Raw genomic sequence first — 16,939 nt, forward strand, 5'->3', positions numbered from 1 at the left:
TCCCATACTATTTCATCATATGGTTTTAGTGTGATTAGTTATGATATTCAATAATGTAGTTCTCTACTACCCATTACTCGGAATCAGTGCTGATCCAAATAGAAATCACATGACTTGATTGTTTGGAATTTAGCCGCTTTAAACCTTGAGATGCTTTTTGCCACCCACCTACAAAACTCCCGTTCAATGACCAGTAAGTACTAGTTAGTGTTTTAACACAAACAATTAAATGCAATTTCCATTTTTTGGCCGACATGATCTGCGCAACAATGACAAAATATGACATTTAAGTACTTACAGGAGTCTTGTTCATAGTCGTATGGTGAACATGAATTCAAAGGTGAGCCATCTTGATGTCTAATTTGCAGTAAGGATAAAAAGTACTGGGAAATGAAAATGAACAAAACTTTTTGAATGACTAAAACAACACAGTAGTGTATTTTACTCACCTATCCGCGTTTCAACAACGTTGGAGCGTTACTCATCACGCCTCTTCAGTTTAATAAGTGTGCGCTTGGGTACAACCTCCATGCACTTAGGTTATACTGCCCTCTGCTGTTCAGATTCGGGTACTGCCATGCTAAAAGGAAACTGTACAGGTCAAGAAGTACTCGGTTTACGGCGGAGTCTCGCCCTATGCCGGCGGCGTAAGGCGGAACGATCTAAATCCATGACTAAACAACGCAGTAGCAAAATCACAAATACAGTAAATATCTCACTGAAAAACACTTTGTCATAAATACAAAACAAAACTAGTAGTAAGTGAACAAACGATAAACTGTATTAGACTAAAATATAAATGCAATTTGTATTTTAGCAGATAAAATATTTTAATGTAATTTAATCTCAACCAGTTGTGAGAACCATTTAGGTACTCAACCTGGCTGAGTCCATCTACTTCCACCGTATGTTGTACATTAGTATCTGCACTTCCACATACGTAAGTGTGAGTTCTTTAAAAAAAAAAAAAAAAAAAAAAACATTTTTATGACTGACCTCAGCTTTGATAGCCATACCCTCAAACATCTTAAAAACTGACACTACAATAGTAAAAGTGCTTTGTATTCAAATCAGTCCATTAAACAATTAAATACAAATATATAAAATTGCAAACAATTCTTTTAGAAACCATAGTGAACAATTTCAAAGCCATTGTACCACCCCTAAAATGCTTTTCAGGCAAGATTCTTCCTCAAGTCTATGAAAGCATTGTTTGAATTGAGTGGTCCCACATTAAGGCTGCTGCGGCGGGATTCCCTTCGAGACTTCATAGCGGGCAGGGATGTCCCAACGCTGGACGAGTTCAAGCCGGTTTGAACTACTCGGTTGACGGGACCGTCGGGGGTCGTTGGAAGCCACAGCTCCTCCATGAGGGCGGGCTCCTCGGTGGGGAGAGACGAGCGCCTCCATGTGGATGGAAGAGGTGCATTCACCAGCTCCCGCATTTCCTCTCTGGACTTTGGAGGTTTTTCACTCATTGGCGTCCCTCGTCCCCCATGGTTGTCCATGCTACTGACAGCGAGTGGTTTACCGTTACATGGCGCCACTGGAGCAGAGCACAAAGGACAGAATTCAATTTGATTGTGACCGATCCTATTTGTAAGGATGAAAGTAAGACACGGACTGTACCTTTGACCTGCTCCTTTGGCTGACTGGAAGAGCCGCAGAATTCCCTTAGTTTGTTGCTTAGTTCAAGATTTGCCGCCTTGTAGTGGTTAAGCTCCTTGCTGAGGCCGTGAATCCATCCTTCGTACTGCCGCTGCCTTCCTGCCAGGCCCTCGTCCATTTGCTCTGTGTTGGCATGCAGAAAAAAGGTAGCAAATTCTCTCACATAAGTAAAGAATTCACTGAAAACCGGAAAATGTCGATTCCTGGACAAATGGAGAAACCTCGACACTGCTGCAGTAAGAGCTGCACGCTCCTCTCGTGCTCCTTCTGCTGCTGCGTGAGCCTACGGTCGGTGTCGAGCTGCGTGCGATCCAGAGCGTTCTCCAGCCACTGAACCAGCCTCTGCTGTTCGTCCAACTGCATTTCCAGCTCGGCGAGCGCCAGCTGTAGCTTACGCTCCTCCTCGCGCAGCGACACCACCTGAGGAAGACAACCAGCATTACAGTCACTACACACTATAGTAATCATTGAGAGGTGAAAAAAAAACCCCACAAACCTTGTCAAAATACTTGCACAACAAAGCTCTTGTCTCAGAGGCCGACAAGTAGCTGAGTTTAGCCATCAGATTCATCTCCCACTGGGACAACATGCTGGCTGATGCCCTGAGCTGCCTCTGCCTTTGGGTGATGGCCTCGTTCTTGTACTCGATGGCGGCATCCAAAGCTTCGATGGCCTCATCCAACTGGAAGAGGGTTCGCTCCTCCTGGTTGAATCAGAGAGAAAACATTAAGCTCGCACTTGCTTTCAGTTGAGTCACCTTCATCAAATGAAAGCATTTTTATATCAAAGGACAGTGGGCCTAAACACATTCCTGGTATAGGACATGAGGTGCTACATAAATAAGACTGAATTGAGCATGAAGATTCATGAGAAGAGACACTTGTGTTTTTGAAGACAGATATGATTTTCTAAAAGTGTACCGAGGTTGCAGGGAGACAATAAAACCTGCGTTTTTGAACACCAGCAACACAAACCGAAAGGAAAAAAACAACAACACTAATTTTAAGTTTATAAAACACATTAACATAAAAACAAACAAAATATATGTATATTTAGGCATAGTCGCTACTGGGCCTTTACCATGAATGCCTTTTTTTGTGTGCTAAAATGCTTAAATCTGACCTCAGGTGAGAGAAGGTTTCCTTGGCGCAACTTATCGTCCAGCTCCACTCTCTGTTTAAGCAAGGAATCTTTCTCTTGACGCAAGTTGGAGATTTCTTGACGAATCTGTTGCGAGTCCTGAGCGCTGCTGCTGCGAAGGAGACCGTTCCTCTCGCTCAACTCGTGCTCAAGGGTCTCGATGCGTCCTGTTAGAGTCACCAGATCTTTACTCAGTGCCTGCAGGGACGACAAATGAAGCACCCCGGTGAAAATGTAGCCTTGTAGTATTTCCTTATGCTAGTTGGGTTTCTGTTTCAATACCTGACTGGAACGAAGTCTCTTGGTCTCCAGACCACTGCGCTCCTGTAGCAGGGCTTCTTTCTTGGCAAGGATTTCCTCTCGTTTCGTGAGTTCGCCTTCCAGACCTTCGAGTCCTCGTCTTTGCTCCAGTACACGCTCCATTTCCTCATCCAGCCAGCGTTTCTGCTCCTCTATCTTCTGCGTGTTCACACAAGGTGCCAAAGGGCATCACCAGTAAGCTTTCATCACAACAGAATGACGTTTAATCGAGCCCGCTTGTGCAATACAAACCTGTTGCTCCTCCAGTGAGATGACCGAGCCGTTGCTGCCGCTGCGTCTCTGCCTTTGGAAGGCGGCGATCTCTTCAGTCTTGATCTTCAGAATCTTTTGCTGTTGCTCATTCTTTATCTCCAGTTCCTAATGAAGAGTTAGTGTGCGGATCTGAATAACTCAAACATTTGTTTTAAAGTAACAAAACAAAAATACCTTGACTCGGTGAGTTCTGCGCTGCATCTCAGTCTCCAGACGGCGTTTCTGCTGACTTTCCTGACGTAGTCGCTTCTGCAGAAGCTCCTGCTGCTGCCTCATGGACTGAACACTTCGCTCCAGCTCGAGCACCCGGCGCTCGCTTTGCGCTGGCAGATTAGCCAGATGGGCCGTATCCCTTTGACGTTGACTGAGAACCTTAAACAAAAAGAGCTTCATTGCAAAAAAAAAAAAAAAAAGTTAACTGTCCAAATGTTAACCCCTACACTTGCTCTCGTTCGGAGGGAACTAATGAGGTGGCTTTTGAGTGAATCTCAATCCATAATGACAGTCTATAAATTGGTTCCCCAGCAGAGAAAATCCAGACCGGATGGCAGACAAACCTGAACTTTGCTCTGAGCGGCCGCAATCTTCCGTCGACACTCCTGAGCTCTGGTCTTGTCTGTTGCACTGATCTCTCTCTCCTGCCTCTCCAGCTCCTGGAGTTGCCTTTGGGCCTCGTGGAGCTCCTGCCGGGCCTGCACGGCTTCGCTTTCCAGAGCTGTGATCTTGTGACTGTACTGCCTGTTTAAGGACTGAGCATCCTTGCCTGGTAAATCACATCCAGCGTGCAGAAATGTTGCCACACAAAAGACTTGAGGCATGCTTTTAAAGAAGATTGTGTTGTTGTGTACCAGTTTTGACCAGCTCCTTAATGAGCTCTTCTTTCATGCGGATAGTGACCGACAGCTCCCTTATCTTCTGCTGGGCCTGAAGAAGACCCGACTCCGAAACACCTTCGAAGCCCCTCAGAGCATCGCGTACAGATGTGTCACCCACACTGGAGTTGGCTGAGAAGCAACAGAAGAAAATAATACTATGACTAATAAATTCAATTTGCACTGAGCTACGAGGAAGTCGTTGCAACAATGAGGGCCAAACTATATGTATTCATTTAGCTCCAAAGCGGGTATCTTAAACTTACATGCTTTTCTAGTTATATTGGGGCGTTGGTCGAGCTCAAGTAGCTGAGATGTTAGTCCTCTACCGCCAACTGCTCGTCCACCCAAGAGCATGTCTTTCTTGGTCCAGGTTTGGTTCACCTGCCTGTCAGTTAATCGGTTCAATATTTCATCTTGGTCGCTGCAAATTGTGATTTCAAAAACAAACCTTTGTCTCACTCTGGGATGGTTAAACGGCGCGCCGTCTTCATTGATCCCATGAATTTCTGCCGCACTTGACCTTATCTGCTCATTACAGAGAGAAACATCCAGAATATCACCCTGTAATTGCAAAGATGCGAGTTGAGATGTCATCTTAGGTACACCTTTACTATTATGTGATTCGAAAGACAATGGTTAAAAAATGATGTATAAAAAACTGTTATGATTGGTTACCTGTGAGCCTCCATTTTGGCTTTGTTGCACGGAGCTAATCGGGGCGGTGTGAGGCCGTGAGCACAAATTAAGGCCCAAGCCGCGCACGTCGGGACTGGCTAGCAGACACTGCAACTCTGCAATCAGGTCCTGTTGCTCCTGAAGCTTATCACTCTGGAAGAGAGAACATACTGTATTGTGATGTACTGTAAATAAGCAGAAATAAACGCAGCAAAAAGCATCACAGTAATGGCGGGGGCAGAGCTGTGCTTGATCAGACCTGCAGCTTGTATTGCTCCATAGCATCCTCCAGAGCTGCCAGGAAATCAGTATTCTCCCTCTCCAGACGCAAGACCTGCGCTTGAAGCCGGACGACAGTCTCATCCTTCTCTCCATCCTTGGCACAGTCGCGCTCATAGCTCCACTTCTCCAAAGAATCGGAATCCTGGGCACGCGTTGCAGAATGAGATTACCATGTTGCATTTATACATCTTTTTGGAAGCTGAATTAAAAAATGTCTTGTAGTATATCAGGTTTTGGGGTTATTTTCATGTTTTGTTTTTGACCTATAAAAGCTTGAGCAATACGGATTCTACTATCCATTTGAATTTTTTGGCGATGATGTTTCAGAAAAAGATCCACCGTTGTCTGAACCTAAACCTTAATTTATAGGTATTACTAAATATATGACTATATTAAATAGGATATAGTTATGGTGCTGAATTGCTTTGAATCTCTGCAAATGGTATTCCAAGGAAATCACAATGTCCCATCACTGGTCAGCTTTAGTTGCATTATTTCCAAGGCTTGAGTGAGACCCACCTGGTTGTTGACTGCAGGCCTTTCCCTTCTTGAAGCAAGGCTATCCTCTGTGGAGCTGTTCTCGATACCGCTGTCGGGTCCAGATGCGGTCGTCAGACGACTACGTTCCTCCTCCACGGAACAGAGCCACTCCTTGACTTTCAGACTCTGTTCCGTCGTCAGCACCCCTTCACTTTGCAGCTCGCGTAGCAATCTAGTACGTTTCCGGTACATGTGTGATAGGTCAGACAAAGATGGAGAAAATTATGCACTGAGCAGATGACATCATTGATATTTGTACCCGAGTTTCTACACTACATCACCTGTAGGCAGTGTCTGTGCAGGTTCGATAGTGGGCCCCTTGCGCTTGCAGTCTGCTGATCTCGCCTTCGCCGAGTCGCAGCCTCCTGTTGGGATCGGCGTGAGAAATGATGCGAGTCTCTGAGCGGTGGCGGTTTTCCAGGGCTCGGCGAAGAGCCTTGATTTGTTGCTCCAGTCCTTCTACGCGATCTGGCTCCCGCTTGCAGTTGACTGTGGCCCGATTCTGAATATTGCGGGCCCTCGTGGCGTAGTTGAGTGTGTTGAGGCTTTCGTCAAAGTCTGACGACGATGGGCTGATGCAGGCTACCATCAGGGTTTTGGAATTTCCGCCTAAAGAGTCTTTGAGAATCCTGTGTAAAACAGTAATGGTTAAAAAAAAAAAAGTCCAAACTATATATTTCAAATATATATGCTCCATTAATAGAAGGGTATGACCAGAAAAGCACCTTGTGATTTTCGAATCTCGATACGGAATGTGAGAGCCTTTCCTTTTTGGGTCCCCGAGGGCTCCGATAACATTTCCGAGGGCAAGAAGGCCGCTGTTAATCTGTATGCTCTCCTTCAGTCTTTCTCCAGTGTTGCCCGTTCTCAAGATGCGCTCGGAGCCGGCCAAGTCCACAAAATGGAACTTGGAAGACAACATTTGGGGTCCGCCACCAGCGGCGCTCCCGTAGAGACGCAAACCTCCCCGTCGCTGGTCCATGTACAAGGTGAAAATTGTGTGCGATCGGCTGGAGTTTGGATTCATTTGAGTTGCGCCAGTGTGTCTGGCCGTGTTTCCCGATTCCAGTAAACTCAACACCTCATCGAGACCCTCCACTACGCATTCCTTGACCCCACACAGCACTGCAGAAATCAACATGGAGATCAAACACGATTTAGTATAATTCCTATTATAGCAACAAAATAGCTTGCCCTAAATTTCATTACCTATATTGCCCTTGTCTTCCCGAATGTGGATGTCCTTGCTGGCAGTTTCCACCTCCAATAAGTCCTTGAATTCCTCTTTGTAGACCTCCAAATAGGATACTCGGACAGAGAAGTCCGTGAGGTCGTTCTCATCCAGCAGCTTGAATACATCGGCAACAGCGCGGGGAATGATGCCCTGCTCTTCATCTCGAAATGATGCTGAAACAAAGTGCAGCTTAGAGTAAGCACGATGGTTCAAAGCACATCAAGCTACTGAGCACGTTTCATGAGCAAATACAGGTAAGCAACTTACATATGTTAGCTTCTCCAATGGTGTAAGTCTTGCCTGAGCCTGTCTGACCGTAAGCAAAGACTGTTGCATTGAAACCTTGGAAGAAAGCATCGATAAGCGGCTGGACAGCTTCGGAATAAACTTCATCTTGGCAGCACGTTTCTTCAAATAAAAAGTCACAAAGAAAGTGTCTGTCGTGACCCAGGGTGACCCGCTGTAGTTCCGGGTCCACAGTGATGCAGCTCTCGTGACAGCGGAGAAGTTCTTTCGGTAGCAGCGGACGCACTCGGACTGCGACTTGAACTGCCGAATATTCTCCTTTGCCCTGGCCGCCGGGCACTTTGGGAGACATTTTGCTACAACGTCGAAGCTACGACTGTGTCATCGTGGGGGGATCACAGAACATCAGGCTGGAAGATGCAAGAATAACGAGGTGATGCGTGGAAAAACAACATCATGAAAAGGAAATCAAGCTGACATTGCATTACTAATACAGACTTATTATATAGACTGGTAACATGTGCTGTTCACAAGTAGTAGTAGATAAAAAAAGAAGAAGACATTTCTCAGTTTACTCTTCATTTGTTGGTATTTCTGTGAAAAATGTGGAATATGATTTCAGAACTGTGAAATCCCAGCAAATATTAGATGCCTATATGTACTGATTAAAATGGGATAAACGTCACAAAATTGGATTGCAGCGTGTGTGACTTTACCACATTGCAGTAAATCGCAGAATAATATGCGAATTACTGTACTCAATTAATCTTACATTTAACATTCTTATTAGGTGAGCATCCAATAAAACATCTAAAAACAGTCAAACCGATGTTTGTTTGCAAAATGCAATTATGTCGTCGCACTCCATGGAAGACCATGCGTGGCTAACTACTGATACAATAAAGTTAGGATGTTGGTAATTAAGTACCATTAAAGAAATGAACTGGTCTGTCGACTACGTCATTTTACTTCTTTAAGTCGCGGGATGCCCCGGAGTAGTAGATGCGCTTGTCGTGTTTACCAAAAAGCTAAGCTAACGTTCCAAGCTAGTTAGCAGCAGTGGGAACAAAAACAAGGGAAACGTGAGACTTTCCAATAAGTTTTACAAAAATCTTACTGGACACTGTGGACTGGAGCGATAAAAAGCGTGCAGCTATTTGGGGTTGAGATATGATGGATCATTTGATGTTACTTACTTGGATGTCGTTCAAGTTAATGATGGTTTAAGGATAAAACTTTTTTTTTTCCTTGGAAAAATGGAAGTGTGGGGGGAGTCATTGGGAGGAGCCGGGAAAAAGTTTAGCACTGTTCTTTTTATTAACATTACGGTTAAGGGTTCTCCATCCGTCTCTTTTCCGCATCCTCATCATCATTCTCATCAAGCGTAATTTACATATATTTATTTATCCATCCAGGATGTATCGATGGATGCATTTCAGCATTTTTTTGTTTCTAAAGGTTGTTTTCAGCTAAACATTCGCCAGTCTGTTTTATAGTACTATAGTAAATATTTAAAAATTAAAATGACTTAAACGCGTGTATGGGACACAATAATTTAGTAAAAGATGCACCGCAGTTATTTATAAATTATTAAATCGTTTTGTCAAATTCGAGACGTTGTTAAAACACACAAACACGAACCCTCGCTCAGAAAGAAATCATGAGTTCATGCTGTCCTGCGACTAAATCTAGATGTTGAAGTAAATAAAACATTTATTTGTCCATTAAAGCGAGATGGAAATTACTTTGGCAGCGAGTGTGTGAAGTTTCCATATGTGAACAGAAGAGGGCGGTGTTGTTTCGCGTTTTAACATCCACTGAACAACGTTGTTTTCTACGTTGCTTTTGCCTTGTGCAAAATGTGTAAACGTTTAAGCGACATGAAAGACATATTCAAAAAAGAATGAGGAATATAAACATTAAAATAACAGCAACAAATTTAGTTTTGAAGGGCAGTAGGCCTAATTCATTATTAATTTCTCAGAGGGTCAGTCAATTCATTCCTGACTCATTCATTCATCTTCCAAACATCTTAACTTCACGAGGGTCTCAAATCAAAAACTCCAAAACGTGTTGATCCAATTAATTTCTATACCCTTCAAGTAAAGCACAAAGCACAAGATACCAGATATCCAACAAATGCTTAATGACAAAGAAATCAAATACAATCTTAAGAGCGACCAAAGAAACGACATGTTTATGTTTAAAAGGAAATCCCTTTTCTAATCCTAATCCCTGAAACACAGATGCGAATCTACTCATTTGAGAGAAGGGGATGGAAGATTAAGAGAACTATTTTGAATTGTAAATAAAGACAGCATTTTAATTCAGTCAGCATCTTTCAAGCACTGATGACGAACCAATGTTCTCTGTCACCCTTCTGCATCTTTTCTGTGTTCATCATGCAGCGGCACCGAAGAAACTGATGGCTGGATATTTTGGCCCGACTGTGTTGTCATGAGCCAGTCCCAGCCACAGCTCAGAGACCCACCAGTACCTGAACACATCCTGTTTTGCTAGCAATATTCACATATGATTCATAGGTACATGTTTGTGCTCGGCAGGACTTGATTAAAACATTGCACAAATTTACAAACCATTTAAGAGTATGTGTACAGTAGATGGGTCAGACACACCAAGCACTATGTGAAAATTTTGCCCAGGCGTGGTACTGCAGGTTATTTAGGTGAATTTAAGCAGCCAGGTTGTTGGTGTACTGTAAGAACATAGTAGGTCTTTGAGCAGCGTCTATTTGGTGCTCTGTTTGTAGAACAGCTCTGCTCTGTGGGTGTTTTTTTTTTCGACAGAAAGTGTTGCAACAACTCACATGCACCTCTCACTTCCATGAAGACCAAATTCAGAGAAAACCTGCACACCATCTTTCCACATATAACCACATATTTTTCCCACCCATTGTAATCTATTTAAATGCTTATCTTTATTTGGGAGATGTAAAATGTTCACATTTCAATACATAGGTACATCGGAACTAAAAGCATTTATGATATCAATTCACATCTGAGGCAACAAACTTCAGAACGTGAAGAACTAGTGCTTTAAACAGTAACGTCTATAACAGCTTTCCCAAACTTTATTGGGCAAGACATACATTTTAGATAAGAAAAATCTCACTGCACACCAGTAAACAAAAACATCACAATTAGTATATATGTACTAAAAAAAAAAATCATAATCTGGTCTCATTTTACTGACATATTGACTATTTGTGTGAAAAGTTGGTCAGTTTAACTTAACACAAATCTGTTCTTAAGTTATACGACTGGCCAGGGGCAATACACAGGTTTATTGTAGCCTATTCCATTAAAGAGCCTTTCATTGTTCTGCCTGTCGCTATAACTTGTTGGCATACATACGACGACAAATAAACCTGTATTTGTAATGATTTAAGTCAATTGAATTTATTTAATGGAATGGAATTATTTCTTTTCACGTGGTCTACACAATGAATGTGTTGCTGAATTCATGAAAAGAATTACACCATAATAGCATTTGTTTAGCAATGCATGGATGTCTTCGAATACAGCCAAGCAGCAGTGCAAGAGCAACGTTTTTGTTTATGTTTATGTTTATGTTTATGTTTATGTTTATGTTTATGTTGAATAGCATTTATTTTGACCTTTGACTCCTACCCATCTTTTGTTTTAGAACTCATATGGAGAAACAAACATGGTGACTTTGGTTATGTACCTGCCGAGCTGGACCCTTCTCTCCAGCTCACTCATCTCCACCTCAGCCTCCAGAGTGGCAGGGCCCTGCACTGGGCTGCTCAGCATCAGCTGACCTGTCAGGCGATCTGAACGCTGGACTGTGAAGTGGCGCCGAGCCTGCCTTCCACCCAGCAGAGAGAAGCGAAGCGTGTCACCTATTGGACGCAACGCCGAAACCCGGAACATGACACGGGGGGCTGACAGGTTGGATACGACTGCCAGGTAATGGTAGGAGAAGGAATTTGGAGCCTGAGAACACAGCTTGTTATCCACAGGGCAGGGATTTCGCTCACAGCGCCTTGAAAGAAACAATAACAAGAGTAAGTGGAATAACATTGTTTGCATACAATGCAAGAGCGGTACAATTTCTTTTTTTGTCAGTGTCATTTGTTATCATCATTAATATTCATTATTCTGGTTGTAATGGTCTGTACTTCAATAAATAAAAAAAATCTATTGAGTTTTTGCATTGTATTTCAAATTGTATTTAGAGTTTTGGCCAGTGAGTGCACATCAGTCTCACATGGGTGATGTTTTAACGTAAGTGGCATGAGGATTTTTTGGACAGTCCACGCGAACACACTGGAAGCCTCCGTATGTGTTGATGCAGGTCTGCTCCCTGGTGCAGTTATTTTGTCTACTGGCACACTCATCAATGTCTGCAAGAAAGCAGAAACAACAAGGCAGGCACCAACGTGTCATTCATCATACTTCTTGCATGAGAAATCCATTTAGATATGGAAACAAACGGAAGGAGGCATTTATTATGGTAACTTCTACACGACCCGCTCTGGGAGCAGCTCCTCCATTTCACCATGACATCACATGAACTCCATACCTTCATCTCACACAACATGATCAGCCGGAGGAGGATGGGGACTTACCGTATCCAGCAAATCGTCTCATTGTTGAATAAACTTCCACAGAGTTGATTTGAAGTCTTTTTCAGAGTTTCCATAAGTGCAAACTCTCCAGCGTTAAATCAATACTGTTTAACACCGGGCGAGAGTACATATTTTAACTCACTAAACAGAGTTCGATTAACACTGCAGAAGTCTCCGACTTATTTCTTTTCCCTCTTACTCAGTTTGACTGAGTAAGTTCACGCTGACCAAAACTAGTTCTCAAGTCATTGGCCCAATAGATTGAAAAAACAGACGATTCAGGACCCGACGATGCAAAGTGCACACCTTTGATCCATATGGTGCTTATACAATTTAGAAAAGATAAAGATGCACCTTTACAGCTGCGTCCATCGCGGGTCACATTGTATCCAGCGGGACAGGTGCAGCGATAACCCCCAGCGGTGTTAACACATGTGTGTAAACACAGTCTCCCGGCCTGTCCATTATGAAACAGCTCACATTCATCGATATCTGTAATGCACAACACATACAGTCAATGTGAAACCGGGTGGCTCGGGGGGTTCGTTTTGACACCGCTTATTAGTCATACCGGTACAAGTGGTGCTGTCTCTGCCGGAGATGGTGTATCCTGGCTCGCAAGTGCAGTGGGTGGTCCCCTGCACAGTGCTGCAGCGTGATGGACGCACAAAGGAGCCAGCCGTGTCGGATGCCAGTGTAGCAGAGGCAGCAGAGGTTGGGAACGTGGCAGCGGAAATGTTTGTAATGGTACCAAAGACTGCGGAGGAAGTCAGAAAAAGTCATTGGAAACTGTAGTTTTTTAAAATTATTCTAGTTTTTTTTTTTTTGTACAGTCCGGCCGTGATTGTGCAAGTGAGTCAGAGGTAGCATTTGTAATTATGTTGTGTGTGATCAGTTTATTTATTCAAATATTAAATGACATCGGAGCACAAGATGTTTGAATATGCAGGAGAACTGCAAACAAACTTGAAAAAATATTTTTTTCTGGTTTGCACCATACAGTGCCAGCGCGTAAGCCTACTAGCCACAGGGAACAGAAAAGCCCACGCTGGAAACTCAGAGTGCTCACTACCCACTATCTGATTTCACCTTAAAAATGATGGAGAAACAAAAACAACAACAACAAAATAAACTAGGTTACAGAAAGAAGGTCTCTTAGTATTCCGCAGCTGTTCGTCAGCCATTCACCCAGAAACTGTCCAGGACTTCAGGCTTAAATTAAATAAATCCTAGAATTGGCTTGTATTGGCAAACCAAACCATTGAGCAGAATAATCTTCTTTAGTACCTAGGGCATGCCAGGCTAAAAAAAAAGTGTTGCCTCTGGATTTACATAAATCTGTGGTAGACTTTCAACAGATACTTCATTAGGTGCAATACACATCACAAGAATTGGATAAATAGTACTGTGTATCCGGTGCATATGAAAAGTCTACACACCCCTGATCAAATATCAGGTTCTTGCGATATATCTATCTCTGTATAAAAAAAGAGCAAAAGCTTCAACATTGGTTTCATTGGCCCGTAACACATTTTCCCACATGGGTTTTGGAGATTTTATGGTTCACCATGGTTCCAAAAGGTATGTTTGGTGAAAACAACCACCATTTATATTGTACATTGCAGTAGTGTCAAACTGCCATACATCATAGATTTCTATTCTTTATATCACTGAATAATGTAAGAAAAAAAGATAGTACATCTGTTCCATGTCCATCTCCCTAAGTTTCACATCAGCATATGATACATACATGTTGGCACGGGGCTTTGGCAAGTTTCTCCAGCCCAGCCTTTAGGACAGACGCAAGAAAACTGGTTAACGTCATCCAAACACGTTCCACCATTCAGGCACGGGATGGAAGCACACTCGTTGATTTCTGAATGAAGACAAGTCAAGATAAAAGTGTTTGGTGTGAAGAAAATAACAGCAGAATATTTCAAGGTTGATTTCACCCAAGTCTGATGATGTTGCTCGCATTCACCTTTGCATATTGGCTGCTGGCCGCTCCAGCTCAGACTTTCCTGACAAATTCTGCTCTCTGTTCCCACAAGTTCATAGCCAGGGTCGCACAAAAAATGAACCTCATGGCCCACGCTGTGTGATTTACCCAGTTTCCTTCCATTGTAAGGCACATCCAGTTTGGGGCAGGTACCTTGTGGGAATAATCAAACGGAACATGAATATTTTAGATTGTTGTATTCAATTAGTACAGTAGTATTTATTTTACCATTGTTTTTTCCCTGTTTAGGACTTACTGTTTACGGTTCTCGTAGAGTGCTTCCCTGTGTTACTCTGTAGTAGGTTTATTTTCTTCTTCAGGTTGCGCAGGCTCTGAACATAAGAGGCTTCATGAGCTGAGAGAAGTTTCTGGATCTGTTTCAGGGATCCTTGAATTTCCATTCTGCTCGGACAGTCCTGGAATCCAAGAAGACCATTATTGGTTGTTAGCACTCAGATCACAAAATTTGACTTGAAGCAGATCCCAGTACCTCAATAAATCATTGTAACAAAAAAATATACAAGTATATACAGTATACAATATTCAAGTAAATATCACAGGACATTGCCCAATGATGACTTAAGAGGCAGTGGGTCCGAGCAAAAATGCAGTGTCAATGTTGGGAGTGAAAGCTCCAAATCAACTCTGCCGCAAATGTGAGTCTGTTGAACGTCATGCTAGTACAGACTTGTGCTGTTTGATATTGAAGTCAACATACTTGGATCAAAGTATGTTTGTCCAATGGAAGTGTTTACATGATGGAATGTCTACTCTCACACTCATGTACTGTAAGTCCGAAACGGAATGTTCCCAGTTTATTTGTCAGATGCGGTGTGGTCGGGGTGGGTTGGTGGAGAGAAAAACCTACGTAACTGTGTCATGTCAAGGGGTCATGAGTAGACTCAGCAAAACCTATACAAATGATGCTATCGAGAAGCATGTGCAAGAACTGTGAATATTAAGTCGCATTTGTCAAATCTGAGATGCATTGGCTTTTTTTGTGCCTTTAAATATTGTGTCTGAAAAATATTTGAAAAGTTATCGTGACATATCATCTAATCAGCAATGCCGTTTTGGAGATTCGGAATGATTTAAGGGCTGCCCTGGAGGCACTCACAAAATGGAGTTATGCCCCATAGTATGACAAAGCTACTTTCAACTTTGAGGGATTCTAGTGCACTGCAAAAACAACTTCCAATTCCATCACTCGGTTATGCACTTCCAGTCGTCCCTCCAAATTTTATGATGAAAATATCACAGCGACCGATCGTACAAAAGACATTTTTGAACAATGTGCAAAACCATCACCACGGAAACGACAAACTGGGCTGCTGACCTGCTCGTGTACAATTCCATAATGGGAAAAAAAAACAGCAGACGCCATACAAATGGCTCAGTCATCCCAGTGAGAAATCGCTGCTTGTATCAAGCGCTACTTGAAATCACCATGAAGGGGAGGAAGAAAAACAGAATGTGTGTACCTTCCTTGAAAGTCATTGACCCATGCCTTTCATATCAGGTGCTCGCTAAAGTAGTAAGTCGAAATTCCTTCGAGAATTATCAGTCTCAACTGAAGTCGTGACGAATACATGTATTTCTAAAAGACAGCACTAATGGGCGAGTTCTTATTGCCTGATTATTTATTTATTTATTACGAATTTGTTTGGCAATTTTTAATGCCGAGTTACTTTTCACGCAGCCTGAGGTTTTTGCAACAAGGGTTACCTGTTATTTATTCGACAAGACATGCAGTTTGCCGTCAGCTAATTAGGATTTTAGTCGATCAGATCATAATGCTCACATTTGAGGGACACCCTTACTTATTTATTTTTATTATATGGAGTATATGTGAGGCTTTTGGGTTGTACTTTTTCAAAACTGCATTCTACTGCAAGATGTTAATAATTTACTCTTTACGACTCTTAGTGCAATGCATTTTGACAGCCCTGTGAAATAAAATCCGTCACTGACAGTGTCGATCAAAATTGACAAGAAAGTCCAAGATACTACAAAGGTACTTTTACTTTTAAACATTTATTGAAATATGGGGTTCTCGCCCCTTGCCCTCCTCATTCAACGGCACAATTTCCCCCTTGCCCTTCCACCTCATGCATTTTTCCAGCCAACCAAAAATGTCTTTTCCAGCAACAGTTGCGTAAGAAGAGTCAATATTTGTTGGAAACATTTCTGATCTGGACAGCAGTGAGGTTTGGAGAGGCTTCAATCATTAGGGGCTTGGCTGGTGTTTATAGTGTATTTCTCAAAGGCCTCTTTCTACCACATTTCACATGTATGGTTGACGTTAGCACAGCGCCTAGCAGGCATGCAGGTATGCGCCGCAAAAGTGTTGTACAGTCTCCATTCCACTCATATTTGTATGTCCTTCATCTGTATGAATGAATAATATTCTGAACAAGCAAACTGTACAATCATCCTCTCAATTGTACCCTGTCTTTCCTTTTGGACACAAACTGTTCCGAAAAATAAACAATGCGGTAATTCATGAGTAAACGTTTGAATAAGAGGATTTGACAGCCAAATGTATTAGACACCGATATGCGGAATTCAATCTGGTGCTGAAAGACTCATATAAAGTTTGCTTTAGTTTGTGATGCCAAGCACAGGTTTTCCAAGCACAATATGAATTACAATCGAAGCTGGGACTCCCTAAAATCTTCCAAATTTGGTTCGCTTACCTGGCCAGACGTGGGATGCAGAGAACAGAAGCCAAGAAGAGTGATGATAGTAGTGAGTGATACAAACATGTTTCCGCTGTAATTAGTCCAACGTGGAGCCCGTGATCAGACCTGTGATGCCTGAGGCAGTGTGAACTTGGAGTGGGCAGCCCAACACAGTGGACACCTCCAGGTGAGTGAGAGACCACACTTGGCCAGTGGGGAAGTCACAGTGGAATGTTGGCTTCAAGAGCCAGGAGCCAATCAGAATACGGATATGCTCCCTTCCACTTAACAAACAATTTGGCATGTACTTGCTCAGTGTAGATTTGTTTTTTTTAACTTTTTTTTTTTCATTTTTTTTTTAACAGGACTGTTGGTTCTAGATGTATTTGTATGTATTTTTTAACCACATCGTAT

The 16,939-nt window shown here is 42.6% G+C and overlaps 2 protein-coding genes across 4 annotated transcripts; both read right to left on the reverse strand.

Annotated features, from left to right (window-relative positions):
* Positions 1–947: 947 nt before the first annotated feature.
* kif7 (kinesin family member 7) lies at positions 948–8,574 on the reverse strand. 3 transcript variants are annotated; one of them, XM_061276913.1, is made up of 20 exons: positions 8,430–8,574; positions 7,255–7,643; positions 6,963–7,160; positions 6,479–6,878; positions 6,035–6,382; positions 5,733–5,925; positions 5,191–5,355; positions 4,932–5,084; positions 4,705–4,781; positions 4,520–4,641; positions 4,230–4,385; positions 3,939–4,144; positions 3,556–3,753; positions 3,361–3,486; positions 3,091–3,267; positions 2,791–3,006; positions 2,165–2,371; positions 1,890–2,088; positions 1,630–1,791; positions 948–1,546 (listed from the first exon to the last, which is right to left on the reverse strand). In XM_061276913.1, the coding sequence occupies exons 2-20, from the start codon at positions 7,583–7,585 to the stop codon at positions 1,176–1,178; spliced, it is 4,005 nt and encodes a 1,334-aa protein (XP_061132897.1). In that variant the 5' UTR covers positions 7,586–7,643; positions 8,430–8,574; the 3' UTR covers positions 948–1,175. The 3 variants fall into 3 exon arrangements, with proteins under 3 accessions (XP_061132897.1, XP_061132896.1, XP_061132895.1); XM_061276912.1 differs by having other exon boundaries at positions 3,091–3,264; positions 4,705–4,817; XM_061276911.1 differs by having other exon boundaries at positions 4,705–4,817.
* Positions 8,575–10,152: 1,578 nt separating this feature from the next.
* Positions 10,153–16,724, reverse strand: LOC133152927 (fibulin-7-like). The gene is made up of 8 exons (XM_061276915.1): positions 16,541–16,724; positions 14,101–14,260; positions 13,827–13,997; positions 13,596–13,721; positions 12,417–12,602; positions 12,200–12,337; positions 11,485–11,620; positions 10,153–11,259 (listed from the first exon to the last, which is right to left on the reverse strand). Exons 1-8 carry the CDS (start codon positions 16,607–16,609, stop codon positions 10,896–10,898), a joined length of 1,350 nt encoding a protein of 449 aa, XP_061132899.1. The 5' UTR covers positions 16,610–16,724; the 3' UTR covers positions 10,153–10,895.
* Between the last annotated feature and the right edge of the window lie 215 nt (positions 16,725–16,939).

The sequence above is a fragment of the Syngnathus typhle genome, linkage group LG4, assembly GCF_033458585.1.
Source record: "Syngnathus typhle isolate RoL2023-S1 ecotype Sweden linkage group LG4, RoL_Styp_1.0, whole genome shotgun sequence".
In the NCBI taxonomy this organism is placed as follows: Eukaryota; Metazoa; Chordata; class Actinopteri; order Syngnathiformes; family Syngnathidae; genus Syngnathus; species Syngnathus typhle.

Excerpts from the sequence above, each read along its gene's own strand:
- kif7 (XM_061276911.1), bottom strand. The coding sequence starts at position 7,585 with ATGTCTCCCAAAGTGCCCGGCGGCCAGGGCAAAGGAGAATATTCGGCA. Across the intron at positions 5,356-5,732 it reads GGCCTGCAGTCAACAACCAG|GATTCCGATTCTTTGGAGAA; the intron begins GTGGGTCTCACT and ends ACGCGTGCCCAG. Across the intron at positions 4,642-4,704 it reads CATCCCAGAGTGAGACAAAG|GCAGGTGAACCAAACCTGGA; the intron begins GTTTGTTTTTGA and ends ATTAACTGACAG.
- LOC133152927 (XM_061276915.1), bottom strand. The coding sequence starts at position 16,609 with ATGTTTGTATCACTCACTACTATCATCACTCTTCTTGGCTTCTGTTCT. Across the intron at positions 14,261-16,540 it reads TGCATCCCACGTCTGGCCAG|GACTGTCCGAGCAGAATGGA; the intron begins GTAAGCGAACCA and ends CTTGGATTCCAG. Across the intron at positions 13,998-14,100 it reads CTCTACGAGAACCGTAAACA|GTACCTGCCCCAAACTGGAT; the intron begins GTAAGTCCTAAA and ends TATTCCCACAAG.